This window comes from Thamnophis elegans, chromosome 2 (genome assembly GCF_009769535.1).
Source record: "Thamnophis elegans isolate rThaEle1 chromosome 2, rThaEle1.pri, whole genome shotgun sequence".
Lineage (NCBI taxonomy): Eukaryota > Metazoa > Chordata > Lepidosauria > Squamata > Colubridae > Thamnophis > Thamnophis elegans.
In genome coordinates this window covers 18,326,720-18,342,410 of record NC_045542.1, presented here as the reverse complement: position 1 = coordinate 18,342,410, position 15,691 = coordinate 18,326,720, and the positions used below count along the sequence as shown (strand labels likewise).

At 41.6% G+C, this 15,691-nt stretch overlaps 1 protein-coding gene across 1 annotated transcript in view; it reads left to right on the top strand.

The window, feature by feature from the left end:
- Positions 1-15,691, top strand: part of R3HDM2 (R3H domain containing 2) — a 97,175-nt gene that overhangs the window by 31,433 nt on the left and 50,051 nt on the right. The window contains exons 6-12 of the mRNA XM_032211108.1: positions 120-198; positions 2,027-2,086; positions 6,437-6,577; positions 8,319-8,427; positions 9,838-9,933; positions 10,036-10,114; positions 13,420-13,450. Coding sequence (XP_032066999.1) covers positions 120-198; positions 2,027-2,086; positions 6,437-6,577; positions 8,319-8,427; positions 9,838-9,933; positions 10,036-10,114; positions 13,420-13,450 — 595 coding nt within the window. The remainder of the gene's footprint in view (positions 1-119; positions 199-2,026; positions 2,087-6,436; positions 6,578-8,318; positions 8,428-9,837; positions 9,934-10,035; positions 10,115-13,419; positions 13,451-15,691) is intronic.

Genomic DNA, 15,691 nt, shown 5'->3' with positions numbered 1-15,691 from the left:
CTCCCTCCCTCCCTCCCTCCCTCCCTTCTTCCTTCTTTCTTTTTTATTTTCTTTTTCCCCTTTTTTCCCTGTTCTGTAAGTAGGTCATTTCTTGAGTTTGCTTCTATTGTCTGTTATAGATTCCAGCCAGGAATACACAGACTCCACTGGGATAGATTTGCATGAATTTTTAGTAACTACACTGAAGAAAAATCCAAGGTAGGTTCCAGGAGTGCCTATGTTGTGGATCCTGCAACTGCATGCAGAATTAAAAATGAGAGGCACATATATAATCAAGGGTAGTGTTAGCTGCTATAAATCTAACATGTTTATGTTGGTATGTGTCTGCTAAGGGTAGGATGGAGCAGCTAAGCAGCCTTTCATGCCCTCCTGAAATCATGGAATGATGTAAGTATCATAAACATGAATTACGTATAATTTAGAGTGTCCTCTTAGTTTACATAGTCTTGCTACTCCTAAGCATTTCTATGCTCATCTTGCCCTCGAAAGTCTTGAGCTTGACATGGCAACAGTGAGATCTGAACTTTGATTTGACTTTGGTTAATGCCCAGATTCTGGGTAACAGTGCGCCAAAGAATCATAATAATAGTTCATAGACTACTGCTGATTGGTCTACAACTTCATTAGTATCTTCTTTACCATTACCAATTTGCCACTAATGGAGATCAGAATATTTGTGAGAACTTCCTCCATCGTCTGCCTAGTTGTGTAGTCCAATATAACAGGACGACATTTGGCAGGGAAAAGTAGATGCCGCCCGTAGATTATCTGAAATCTGTAATAATGAATAAAATCTCATTACGTTTTTTTCTTAGTGTAACGTGAAGTTTACAGGTTTCCTACTCGTGTTGTTCCTGGAATATAATCTTAGCTTTGCTACGTCATTCATCTGACCCTTTAGAAAATCATGGAAAGCCGAATCATTCATGATGCAAGCTTGTTGCTACTTATTTGCTTGCTCGTTGACATTTTGCAGTGTCTCCAGAGGTGTAAGAGGGATATAGTATAATCACGTGCCATAGATTGGAAAGAGAAAACGTGGCTGGCCTAGAGTTAACTAAGAAAGGTTCGATTGGTTTTTGAGTTCAGTCTCATAGTCTTTCTCTAAAGCTTGAACCACCAACTGTGACGGCTATCTAGCAGCACATACTTTTGTTAAAATAGATGCATTTATATCCTCCTATGCTATGTTTGTAGAGTATATACTATACTATATACTATAGTATGTAGCAGGGGTGTCAAACTCAAGGCCCGCAGGCCGAATCTGGCCCATGGGTGCTTAGATTTGGCCCGTGGGGCCGCCCTGGGAACAATGAAGAACCGGCCCGTGGTGCCTCTGCCGACCCTCCCGGACTCCATTTTCACAGGCAGAGGCCTGCAGGATGTCAACTACGCCACACCTACCCTGGCCATGGCCACCCAGCCACACCCACTCAGTGCCCCCACTCCCAGGTCAAACACAACCCTGATGCAGCCCTCAATGAAATTGAGTTTGACACCCCCCAGTATATAGTATAGTATATATACTACAGTTTATGGACTATGTAGTATATACTACTATATACTATAGATGCAAGAACACAAAGGGGGAAATGATTACACAGTTACAAAGAATAGTGATAATTCTAAAAATCCTCCTTTAAATAGTTCCTCTACTCTGCTTCTGTTTCGTTAATAAACAGTATCAAAATTGAATGCCCCACATTAGCTATGTTTTGATAATACTGTTTCTCTTTAATAATTGAAATTGTAGGAGAGCCTATGGGTTGTCATGCTTCTCATCTCTATGCAGAAATGAGTTTGGCCTGAGCAACAACAACAACAACAACAAATGCTGCTTTTAACTTGCTACATCTGTTTTGCATCTGTCAGTGCAGAATAGGTAACAGTGCCTTTGTTGTTGAATCACCTTGAGCTTTTAGCTTATTATTAGAAAAAGAGAAGGGCGTAAAGATTTTGCCAAGACACTTTTCTTTCTCTGCACTGAATGTTTTGCTTTGTTTCTCCCTTGATTTTCTTTTAACAGGGATAGGATGATGCTGCTAAAATTAGAACAGGAGATCCTGGAATTTATTAATGATAACAAGTAAGTAAGTAAGGCGGGTTGATTTATGAGTAAGAGTAACTGTGGAGACCACAAGCTTTCTTGTCTTGCGATGGAAATAATCCATTTGTGGAACGTGCAGGAGCTCTATTTCCTTCTCCCCTTTTCCTCAACAAGTTAAGCGTTAGTACATTTGCATGTAGGACCCAGTTAGGTTTGGTATAGAGCAACTATGGAGTTTCCATTTCCTCCATTTGTTTGTTTGTATCCTGCCTTCTAGTTATTTTTACAAATAACTCTTTAAACTCTGTGTCTATATTCGTAATAATGCCTCTGAATGTTGTAGACGTTATTCCCAGCTATACCATTCTCTGGTTCCTAATTGAACCAGCAGAGAGGTGGGGAGGGGGGTGGGGAACAAACCAGCACAACCCACAAAGTCATTTTGGTACATTTTATTTCATTTTCCCTTTCTCCAAGCAGCTTAGGATGGCTTTCAAGATTGTTGTCTCCCACCCCAGTTTATCTTTGGAATTATTCTCAATCATTTAGAAGGTGTTAGAGTTAAAAATGGGAATTTCAGCTTGGGCCCTTCCAGTCACAATTGAATGCACAAACTGCACAGAAATGCAAGCCCTCCCTTGGGGTGTCCACCGAGTCAAGAGGGCAGTACAGCCGTGCAGTCAAAAGCTATCTCCTTTTCATGGGCAGCATTTTTAGCCTTTTCACACAGCCACCTGTATTGCTACGCCTCTGAACATCTCTGCATAAATTGCAGCTCATAGAGTTTTCTCTGAATTCAGCATAATAAAAAGTTGATATAAAAACAAAGTCGGCTCATCATTAACTTCTCCCATGCTAGAAACATCTTAAATTGACTGTGCAGCTATTCATTTATTTGTCAAGGAACTTTCCAACCCTTTACAATAAAGCTATCTTAGAGTCTATAATAAACATGTCTGCTAAGCCTCAGTGGCCTATAATCAGTGTGTGTGTGTGTGTGTCCCCTATATATCGTATATCATGTAATGCCTAGCCAACTTTTTAGGATTAGCTGAAAATCACTAATTCAGCAGGCTAAAAGTACTGCAGTATGAACAGGTCTGACTGGAGAGTTATAGATTTTCAGCTGTTATTATCAGGGGTTACTGCTACTAAGTCCTTGTAATTGGCCCAATCTAATTCTAGAACTATTCTGATCATAAAATGAAATAACTCATATACTCAACTATCCTATCCTGACAGCTGCTTGTTTTGGGGTAGAATATACCAAGATTCAACCAAGAGTTTTGATATGATTCATGTTTTAGAAGGTTTATTTCCCTCAATATTTATAGTTCAGTTGATGCCAAATGACATTGGGCAGCTTACTACTTAGGCATATATGCCGATAATATTTACATTGTTATATATCATATTTAAAGGGATGGGTGGCTCAGTGGCTAAGAAGCTGAGCTTGTCGATCAGAAAGGTTGGCAGTTTGCGTGACCCGTCAAAAGCGCGTTCCACAAAAACGCGGTCGATGAAATCGTGTATGTGACGTCATCACAACGCGACAAAAAAGATCGAAAAATTGAAATAAAAATTAAATTACAGCAAGCCGATTCACATAAAGGTAAGGGTTAGGTTAAGGGTTAGGGTTAGGTTAAGGGTTAGGGTTAGAGCGTTAGCGTTACGTTTAGCGTTAGGTTAAGGGTTAGTGTTAGGTTTTTCGTTAGGTTAAGGGTTAGGTTTAGGGTTAGGTTAAGGGTTAGATTTAGGGTTAGGTTTAGGGTTAGGTTTGGGGGGGTTAGGGGAAGGTTTTAGCTTTATTTTTACATTTTTCGATCTTTTTCGATCTTTTCCGTTGCGCTGTGATGACGTCACATACGCGCTTTCGTCGACCGCGATTTTGTCGTCCGCGGTTTTGTGGTAGAACCGGCAGTTTGGTGGTTCGAATCCCTAGCACTGTGTAACAGAGTGAGCTCCTGTTACTTGTCCCAGCTTCTGCTAACATAGCAATTTGAAAGCATGTAAAAATGCAAGTAGAAAAAGAGAGATCACCTTTGGTGGGAAGGTAACAGCATTCCGTTCCGTTTATTCATGCCGCCACATGACCACAGAGATGTCTTCAGACAGCGCTGGCTCTTTGGCTTTGAAACGGAGATCAACACCGTCCCTAGAGTCAGGAACAACTAGCACATATGTGCAAGGGAACCTTGTCTTCACCTTTATATCGATATTTAAGTCATTATTCCTAGAGCCAGTACACATGTCTTGAAATGGATTGGTTGCGCAAGCCATTCATTGCATAAAACTATGGGAAGAATTGCTTCAGTGCTCATCCTAGAAGAGTTCGCGTTACTCCCAAGTGTACTGAACGAACTACGTAGAGATCGGAAGATTTTTTCTGGATTGTCAATGATTTTTAATAAAATTTCAATATTATATCAGTAAGGCAATATTACTGTGTTGCTAGTGATGGTTTGGATGCTTTCTACAGTGGTTTAGCTTGACCCTTTACCCTGTTAAATTTGCTGAATGAGGATATGTCTCTGATAGCTCATCCCACCAACTGCCCTGGAGCTAATGACCAAGACTGCCCACATGTTCAGTTTTCAGGAAGACCTAGTTGAGCATTACTCATATGGAAATAAATATTTATTTGTTCTGCCCCCTTTTGACACCTTGCAGATGTGTTATAATTAAAATTCAAAGAACGATCAAAAGAAGAAAACACTGGGCTTTGCAGTCCCAGCCGGAGAGAGCTAGTTGTGGAAGCCTGTAAATTTAGGAAGGCAGGTATCAATTGATGGGATGCTAGAGGTCATCCTGGATTTACAACTGGTCGCTTAATGACTGATTGAAGTTACAAGGGACTTTTTAAAAAGCTGCTTACAGCCCATCCTTGAAGTTACGACTGCCTTCCTCCCCCACAGTCACCTGATTGCATTTCAGGCATTTGGCAACATTTGCATTGATAACTGGTTCCAATGACCCCCAGTCACACAACTACAACATGCAATTTTTTTTTTTTTTACTAATTTCTGATATTTTTTGCTGACTTCTGGCAAAAAAAAAATAAAAAAAAATCCCACCATTCGGAAGGATGGATTTGTTTAACAACCAATAATAAAATAGTATTTTAAATAGTAAAAGTTAATTACAAGTAGTCCTCGACTTACAACATTTCGCTTAGTGACCATTCAATGTTACAATGACACTGAAAAAAGTGGCCATTTTTCACACTTATGATCATTGCAGCATTGATTTACATTTGGATGCTTGACAACTGACTCACATTTATGACGGTTACAGTGTCCCCGGTCATGTGGTTATCTTTTGGCAATCTTCTAACGAGCTAAGTCAATGGGAAAATCAGATTCACTTAACAACTATGGCGAGAAAAGTTGTAAAATGGGGCAAAACTCACTTAACAAATTTCTCACTTAGCAACATAAATTTGGAGCTCAATTGTCGTAGGTTCGAGGACTACCTTGTACTGATTCTTGTTCTTTGTCACAGTGAACTTGCACAGTTCTGGGTTTTTCTGGTTGCTGGGTTTTCAGCTGCAATAGAAAATGAAACTGTTGACATAATATATGTTTAGTTTTGATTTAGACTCTTCAAGAGATGCTGAAGAGGTCAAAAACGAATGTCCATGGGTTATTCTTTTCCCTAAATGCCCTTTTCCCTTAAACCATATCAGAAGGCTTCCTCAAGATGCAGTTTCTATATTTTAGAAAGTGTTTATGTCCATTGAAGACGTCCTGTAGAACCTGTTACTGCTTACAGTCAGCATCTCTCTTCTCTAGCTAACATTTTGTTTCATTTCATAGGCCCAGGGCAGTGATGGCAAACATTTTTGGCACTCAGTGCCCAAACTGGAGCGCATGCACGTGCCGGAGTCCCAGAAACTTGAAGACCAGCTGGCCTGTGCGCATGTGCGTGCTGGCCACCTGGTCTTCGTGGGGGCCGGAGTGCTGGAAACCCAAAGACCAGGTCACCAGCATGCGTATTCGCACCGGCCAGCTGTTTTTTGGGTTTCTGGCGCTCCGGCACATGTGAAGATCAGGTGGCCAGCATGCATGCACACGCCAGAAACCAGAAGAGCAGCTGGGCGATGGCCCGTGTGCCCACAGGTCTCTGCGTGCCACCTCTGACACGCATGCCATAGGTTCGCCATCACAGGCCTAGGGCATTTAATGTAATGGCAGGGCAATCAGGAGTTTGCATTTTTCGTTCTGTACATAGTTTGCCAGCCTTTTAAAGTCAGTTGCTTCACTGCACCCTTGCTTTAGTAAAGAACTTCAGTATAAGTAATTCTGAGATGACATTTTTAATTGAAGCAACATAATGTTTCATAGCTTTTTTTAAAAATTGTCTTACTCTTTGCCCTTGCTGTGTGGTCAGCAATCAGTTCAAGAAGTTTCCTCAGATGACCTCATACCACAGAATGCTTCTACACCGGGTGGCTGCCTATTTTGGCATGGACCACAACGTAGACCAAACGGGGAAAGCTGTCATTATCAACAAGACCGGCAACACAAGAATGTAAGGCAAGAATGCATTTCAGCTAGGAAGGGGATAACTGGGAAATAAATTACATTCTTAGTCCTTATTAACACTTCTGTTGCTCTTCAGAATAGCCAGAGCTCTTTCTAACCAGCTAATCCCAGAATTATAAAGTTATGTAAGATACCAGCATATTTTATTGCTTCTTGTGCAAGCTGCTTGCAGCAACCTTGAGATTATTTATGTCTTTCCTTCCTATTGCTTTGCCTAATTGATTTATGACAAATGGGATATGTCAGTCAAAGCTCTTTATGACAGCCTCTTAGTGATTGCCCTTATCTGTGGTGGCACATTGGTTAGCTTTCCATCCTTCCGAGGTTGATAAAATGAGGACCCAGATTGATGGGGACAATATGCTGACTCTGTAAATGCTTAGAGAGGGTGTAAAACGCTGTAAAGTGGTATATAAGTCTAAGTGCTATTGCTATCCTAAAATTTTGACAGGCAGACTGGTGCCCTCCAGTTGCTTGGAAACCTGTATCAGGCACAGCCCACATGTCCAAACAGATATATTACTCCTTTCTTGATCACAAAGCTTTTCCCATTTTCCTAATTTTTCCCATTGAAGGAAGAAAAGCATCTAAAATGCTATAGCTTTCTTCCCTATTTACTTTCCTTCCTCTTAAGCAGGAAACTGAAGATGATTTTTTTTCCTCTCTGTTTTCTACAGGGTGTAGAAGTTTCCTAGAGTGGTCCTGTGTTATGTTGGCATTAATGTTAGGTACCATTTTAAAATGCCATGTAAAGTGCCTGCCAGCATGAGGTTTTTTTTTTTAATTCAGCATTTACAGGCCACAGTTTGGAATGTCTTCAGAAAGACACCGTTTTTGCTTTCTTGCCAACTTTAAGGTTATACGTATCCCAGGGAAGAGGGGCATGGAGAGGAAGAGGAGGAGGGCAAAAGCCAAGTACAAGAATAAGTGGAAGGTGGATGAGTTTTTCTCTAGACACAGTCTCGGGTGATTTTTTGAATGATTCTAAAGTCTGTACAGGGTTTCAAATCGAAATTCCTCATTTAAAGCAATAAAGAAGATTCTGTGTTGCTTTGCAGAAACCACTCCCAAAGCAACAAAAATGCATCTGCTGTGAGATTTTTAGACTACAGGATCTAGTTCATGTGCACGTAGCTAGAAAGAAAAGAATAGTCTGTCCCACTTAGCATTATTTTTACCAGAAAGAACACCTCAGTGCCAAACATGATTTAGTGACACCAAAGGTTCTTATTGGGTGAAAGCTTGGTAAATCTGGATGCAGTTCTGCTGCAAATATAAAGCTTTGCCAAGATAAATTTTGAGCTGATCTTTATAGTATAGATATACCAGTATTAAGTATAGACTAAAAATGGCCCCCAATCCTTTGGGCACCAGGGACTGGTCCCATGGAGAGAGGTTTTTCTATGGACCAGAGGAAGTGTGGTTTTGGGTGCTGCCTACATCCTGTGGATGGGGCTTCGCTTGTTTGCGTGAACCAGTTTCTGGCATGCTGTGGATCAGTGCCAGTTCACTTACCGGTGGTTGGGGACCCCTGATTTAAAGGGAACTCTCTTGGGGAATGGAGAGCACAGTTTGGCAGAAATCTGGCATTTGCCAGTTGTGAACCTGGTATCTCCTCATAGGTGCATTGGTGTATAGAGGCACGTGAATAAATCTTTTACTTCTTTTGCATCCTGACTGCTTCACCATCTCATCTGCTAAAAAATTGGCTTGGGTCTTCTCCGCAGCCCTGAGCAGAGGTTCTCTGAACACATCAAAGATGAGAAGAACACTGATTTTCCACAGAGGTTTATCCTCAAGCGAGATGATGCCAGCAGTGATCGAGATGATAATCAGGTAAGAGAGGCCATATATAACTTTACCTGATTGTGTTCCATAATTATGAAGCACAGCGATCACTTTTATTGGCTTTCATCATTTGGGCTTTTTTTTAAAAAACTGACACTGCTTCTTTGCAATATTTATTTACTTGGTCAAGTTCCTCCAATATATTTTATATAATTCAGTCAGAATCATATTTATATGGAAAGCAACCGTCTTTCTAATCTAATGCAGCGATGGGACAGCAACTTGCAATTCCTAGTAACATGATATAGATTTGGATATATTGACAGGGAATTTAAGAAATTGCAGGAAGGATGGTGAAGAAGCTTTTGCTGATTTAGTTTCAGATAGGAGAGTCATAGAATCATATTTTTTTATTTATGGGGAGTTCCAAGGAGAGCTGGAATGGATTGCAAAATAAACAAATCCAACTCAACATGCAAAGCGTTAATTACAAAATCCAAGGTTTGTTTATACCTATGTGCAATCCATTCTTTTTCCCTACCATGTTAGAAATTTGGTCCAGTCGTTTAAGGTAAATGTGGAGAGATTCAGGACAAAAAGAAGAAAGATGGCCCTTTATTCCACATAGTCATTAATGGAGATTTGGGGCACTGGGAATGAATGATAGCTCATCAGTTTAAAGGAACTGGGGAAATACTTGGCACATTACGCTGTCGGTGATTTCTGAAATCACAAGCAATATCCCTGAAATAATCATTTGCAAATAATAAATTGAAGTAAACAAGGTCAAAGAAGTAACAGTGAGAAATCCATACAATCTATGTCTGTGAGCTTCCATAATGTATCTAATTCGCCACTGGTAACAAAAAATGCTGGAATAGATGGACAGTGGACTTGATCCTGTGGGATTCTTTATATGGTCTTATATTTTCATTAAATTAAAGAACAGTAAAGTCTAGCTTCAATTGTGGAACCTGAGAGTTAAGAGCATCATTTTTTCTGTGAGGTTATTTTGATTCTGGTGAACTAGCGAATGAAGAAGGGAACATGTTAAATTGGTATTCCTTCTAACGAAAAAGGATAGCTTGCAGTTTAACATGATGGTTAGATTTAGATATTGTGTTATAATGTTGAAGGGTGAGGTCAGGTTGTCCCTGCCAGCCTGCCTGTTATGTGGACTTGATTTATACATGTGAATTACGATGATTGAAAGCAAAATAATTGTTAGGGTTTTTTTGTCACAAATATTGTGAGGAAGGGCTTTTAAAAAAAATCCTGGCCAAAACCTAGAGATATTTTCAAAGCAGACTAATTTACCCAGGAAAATCTAGGCAGTGTGTTGTGGCCTCAAACAGCTGAAAGAATTCATGAAGTAATTGATCATTGTATGCGTAAGATTTGCTTCTGGGTTTGGCACAGAGTAAGGCTGTAACTGAACAAAGTTCTATTTGTCATTAGATTAGGATCCCACTGCAAGATGGACGAAGGAGCAAATCCATAGAAGAACGAGAGGAGGAATATCAGAGGGTTAGGGAACGCATATTTGCACGGGAGGTAAGCGTGGATACATTTTGATGGGACCCAGAAGATACTCAACAGTGTATCCATAAGTTGTTTTGTGTTTAATCAAACACTGAATCATTATATGTTTGCTAGGGCTCAAACAGCAATCACCAGAAATTGCAAATACAGTACAACTATGAAGGTTCTTTTCAACGAGACACAGAAACAGAAGGTTGACCAAGTTAAGCAGCTGAATTTTATCTAATCCAACCTTGAGGCCTAAAATAGCCACTTAGCAAACCCAACAAGACAAGAAGAAAATAGCCACTTAGCAAACCCAAAAAGCAAGCCATTAGCCATCAGAAGTTAGAACAGTGTGCTCCCAATAATGGCCTCCTGTAATGATAGTACAAGAAAACCATTAGTGTCAGGGAAAGGGAGGGAGAACAAAAGGGATAATCCGGACTAAGACTTTGTAAGTAAAAAATGTTTCTGCCTTTCTAAGGAATGCAATTATCTCTCTATTTTTCCTAGCAATCAGGGTGTTTTGAAATACAGCGGTCCTTAAAAGTTTGTGAACCATTTTGAATTTTCAATGTTCTGCCATAAATATGAACTTAAACAAGGGGTATCAAATTGGATTTCTTTGAGGGTCAGATCAGCATTGTAGTTCTCTGTGGGCCTGCCGGGGGGGGGGTATGCCTCCTGAAGCACCCTGCTGGCCAAAACGGGGTGAACCCCCCCCCCCCCAAATTTGGCTGCCAGAGGCACCGTGGGCTGGTCCATTGCTATTTTCAGGCCAGCTCCGCAGGGCAGATTTAAGTGTTTTGAGTTTGACAGCCCTGACCTAAAATATGATTTGTTCTCTACCCAAGTCCTTAAAAAGTTAAAGCGAATCCAGTTCAACATATGAGTGAAAAAATATTCTTCTTCATTGATTTATTGAGGAAAATGATCCAAAGCTACAGTATATATTTGTGTGTGGTAAAAGTCCATGAACCTCTTGTCCCTAGGGGCTGGCTGAAAGAGCTGCCTACTGAAGGATTTCAACTCCCATGTTTATTTGGATTGCTGAAATCCACACAGGCATGGAGCTGAAATCCCTAGGCAGGCAGCTCTTTTAACCAGCTCCCAGAGAGGAAAAGGAGTCTTCTTGGCTGGCATTAGTTCCTTGCTAACTTCACTGTTGGTTTCCCAATGGACTTTCTAGGGAAGCCAGCCAAGAAGATTGCAAATGGTGATCACATGTGGGGTGCTTTACAATTGGTTGTATGTGCTAACAGGTTGCCAAACATCCAGATAACATTCATTGGAGGGGAGGGGGGCAGAAATGCTTTACAGAATCTAAAGCACCCTTTCTGAGGCTTATCATTAATTCAAATGGTTGTTAAAGGAACAATCATAGATCAGGGACTATCTGTATCAAGGTTTAGGCTTGTTTTGCTGCCTCCGGATTAGGATGGTTTGTCATTACTGATGGAACTATGAATTCTGAATTGTGCCAACAAATTCTTCAAGGAAATGAACTACCGTATTTTTCGGAGTATAACATGCACCTTTTTCCCTCAAAAAAGAGGGTGAAAATCCGGGTGCATCTTATACACTGAATACAGCATTTTTGGTCTACCGAAACCCTGCCCCCTTTGCAAAAATGAACGTGTAGAGGGTTTGGGAGGCTTGCAAAGTGCTGCTGAGGGCTGTGGAGGGCCGTTTCTGCTTGTTCTCACCCCCCTCTCAGCCCCTAGGAACACTCTAAGAGCCTCCCAAAGCTCCCAAATAATCTGTTTTTGTGAAAAACGGGCCATTTTTTGCTCCTTTTTGCCCTCCCAAAGCTCTGCATGCCCCCCCCTTTATTTTTATTTTTGAAAAAAATGAGGCGTGCAGAGGGTTTGGGAGGCCTGCACAGTGCAAAAACTTTTTTTTTGTTTGAATTTACCTCTTCAAAATCATGGTGCGACTTATACTCTGGTACGTCATATAGTCCGAAAAATACAGTATCTAAGAAGCTCAAGGGAAAAAACAGGATCATATAGCAAGACAACAACCCAAAGCTCACAAGTCATATGACTGAAGAATGGCTTATTTTGAAATTGCCAAGTCCAGGAGCTGACATTAATCCTATAGAAATGTTGTGGAAGGACCTGAAGTGGGCAGTTCCTGTGAGGAAGCCCCCCCACAGTCCAAAGTTGAAGCTGTTTTGTAAGCTGATATGCAGGAGTGACTAACAATTCCTAGAAAGGTTTTCTTGGAGTTATTGCTGTCTAAGCGGGGGAATAGCAGCCACTGAAAGCAAAAGTTCACATACTTTTGCTGTACGCACAAAAATAAATAAACAAAAAAAACAAATACACCCAAATACAAATATTGTAGGTAGCTTTAGACCATTTTCCTCAATAAGTAAATGTACAAGTATAATTTTCATTTTAAAAAAAATGATAGTCTCTTTATCTTGTTTTAAGACTTAGGTGGAGAACAGATACTGGTTTTCAGTCATATTTTTGCAGAAACATTGAAAATTCAAATGGGTTCATAAGCACCGTTAGAGGTTACCAAATGCTACCAAATTTCCTCATAGTTGTACAGGTAGTCCTCAACGTACGACCACAATTGATCCAACATTTCTGTTGCTAAGTGAGACCGTCAACTGAGTTTTGCCCCATCTTACAATTTTCTTGTCACAGTTGCTAAATGAATCCCTGTAGCTGTTAAGTTAGTAACACGGTCTGGCTCCCCCATTGGCTTTCCTTGTCAGAAGTTCACAAAAGGGATCACATGACCCTGGGACACTGCAAGCGTCATAAATACAAGTCACTTGCCAAGTGTCCAGGTTTTTTTTGATCACATGACCATGGGGATGCCGCGATGGTCGTAAGTGTGAAAAACAGTCATAAGTACCTTTTTCAGTGCCGTCGTAACTTTGAACGGTCACGAAATGATTTATTGCAAGTTGACAACAACTACGAAGGTTAATATAAATTACAAAAACCTGGAACTCGTGTAAGGTCAAATGAGCATGATTTTGATTATTATTATAGATTTTCCTGCCTGGTAGTTGTAGTCAGAGGTGGTATTCAGCAGAAATGACCAGTTCTGGAGACTGGTAGGGAAATTTGAATATTCGGAGAACCAGTAAATGCCACCTCTGACTGGCCCCGCCCCCATCTATTCCTCTGCCTCCCGAGTCCCAGTTGATGGAGAGGAAATGGAGATTTTGCAGTCTCCTTCCCTGGAGTGTGGAGGGAATGGGGATTTGCAGGTCTCCTTCCCCTTGAGTGCGGAGGGAATGGAGATTTTACAGTATCCTTCCCCTGCCACGCCCACCAAACTACAACCCACCAAGCCATGCCCCACACCCACCAAGCCACAGCCACAGAACTGGTAGTAATTTTTTTGAATCCACCACTGTTGTAGTCATGAGAAGTTTTAACAGGACTTTTCGGAGCCCCTGGTCAGATACATCTTGATTTCAGCTGCCGTAATATCAATGAGATTTCTTTCCATTTCTCTTTCAAATGTGCGGCTCTGCTTGATGATTAGTCGGGCCAAAATGGATCCTGAATGAAGGCAGGTGAGTAAAGCTTGTGCATGCTTCCTTCTAATCTTCAGTCTTTCTTGAGGATCCTGAAATCCATAACAATGCTTTTCTTTGATGTTAACCAACAGACTCACCAAAGAAGGCTTTTCTTCTAGCTCTCACAAAAGGCGGACAGATCTTTAGGTACCTCTGTGTGATTTCTTGCATACTTTGTCTTGCAGAGCAAATTCGCACCCATGCATGGCGCTTGTCGAGTCCTCCAGTTGTCATCTCTTTTGGCAACATCACTTCGGTTTTTTTTTTCTTCTCCCACAATAAGACAGAAAGGGTGCTTCGAGACATTTCAGCCTGGGGAGTGGGGGTGAGAGCATTTACTTCCTAAGTAAATTCTTCTTGCTTCCCATGCAGCTGACTTCCAAGTAAGTAAACTTCAGTTGAAGCCCTACCGAGACAATAGGATTGGAAAATGGATGGCAAAATCCAGAAACACCAGTCTTTGTGCAGCTGCTCCCACTATCTATTGATGCTTCTAGAACAGTAGTTTCAAACTTAAGGCCCATGAGCTGGATCCGGCCCGTGGGATGCTTAGATCTGGCCCACGGGGCTACTTTGGTAACAGCGAAAAAGACTGACCTGTGGTGCCCTGCAGCGAAAACGGAGCCCAGATGGGCCGCATGTGGCCCTCGCAAGCTCAGTTTTTGCTGGCAGAGGATTGCAGGAGGCTGTCCCAGCCAAAAATGGAGCTCAGGACTACTGTTTCACTGGGCCACTACAAAGTGCCCAACATAAGTGATCAAGGTGGTCACGCCTCCTGGCCAGCCCCCCCGCCCCCTGAAGTAAAAGACAACCTGATGCGGCCTGAGGTGGCGCAGTGGGTAGAGTGCAGTACTGCAGGCCACTTCAGCTGACTGCTATGCAGTTCGGCGGTTCAAATCTCACCGGCTCAAGGTTGACTCAGTCTATCTTCCGAGGTGGGTAAAATGAGGACCCAGACTGTGGGGGCGATATGCTGACTCTGTAAACCGCTTAGAGAGGGCTGAAAGCCTATGAAGCGGTATATAAGTCTAAACTGCTATTGCTATTGCTAAATCAGGTTTGACAACCCTGTTGTAAAGATGTAATTCTGTATCTTGTAATTCAGCTGGTTTTCTTTAACCTTATGTGATGAAGTGGGTGCCAGTAAAAGCACAGGGTCAAATGTTAAGCCATCTTTTGTTCTCTCAAAATAAGTTTCATATGGCTCAGCATAGGAAGCTGCTTTATACCAAGCCAAATCATTGATTCGTACACCTCAAGACTACTGGCTGTGTCTGACAGGAATCCATTCATTGATGGTTCAGAGCGGAGTCTTTTTCAGCCCAGTATGGAGAAGATGCCTGGGATTAAGCTTTGAACTATTGCTCTATACCTATCTGTTCTCTTCAAAGGGATGGAGTAGTCGTCGTGTGCCAGCAAAGTAGTTGAGCTGAACAGTTCTTTGAAAAGGATTTTTGCAATGAAGAGGGAGAAAGTTAAGTCTACATCTCACTGTAGCTTAATTATGCTTTTAAAGAAGAAGAAAAAACAATAATAATAGTCAACATTGATGTTTTTTTTTAATTGAATCCAGCAATGCATTATAAAAGCAGGCATCAACTCTTTCTTCAAATAAGTGAAGGGATGGGCTAATGCGGGGGAGGGGATTCTTGAAGTCTCTCTATACACTCACAGACCACTCCTATTCCTATCAGAAGTGCCATGGCAAGGAAGGGATCCAGTTCTCGGCATCGACATGCTGTCCAGGAACCCAAGCTTTGTAGCAACTTACCATATTTTTCAGAGTATAAGACACACACAAACCCAAAAGAGGATGAAAATCTGGGTGCGTCTTATACATTGAATTCAGCATTTTGGCCTACAGAAACCCCGCCCACTTCCTAAAAATGGACGGGCAGAGGGTTTGGGAGCCTGCAAAGTGCTCCTGGGGCTGGGGAGGGCAAAAATGAGTGCAAAGTGCTCCAGGGGGCTGGGGAGGGCAAAAAACAGCCTGTTTTGCATCCCCCCCCCCCCCCAAGGCAAAATGTCCAGGAGCACTTTGCAGGCCTCTCAAACTCTCTGCATGCCCTGCTTTTCACAAAAAACGGGGCGTGCAGAGGGCTGGTACACTGGAGAAGTGTAGAAAGTAAATATCAAATTAGACCCAAAGCCATACATTCGTAAAGCAGCCATACATTTAGAAATGTTGAAACTAAACTAGCAAAATCTGCAGATGCTTTAAAAGCCCAGTGATCCAGA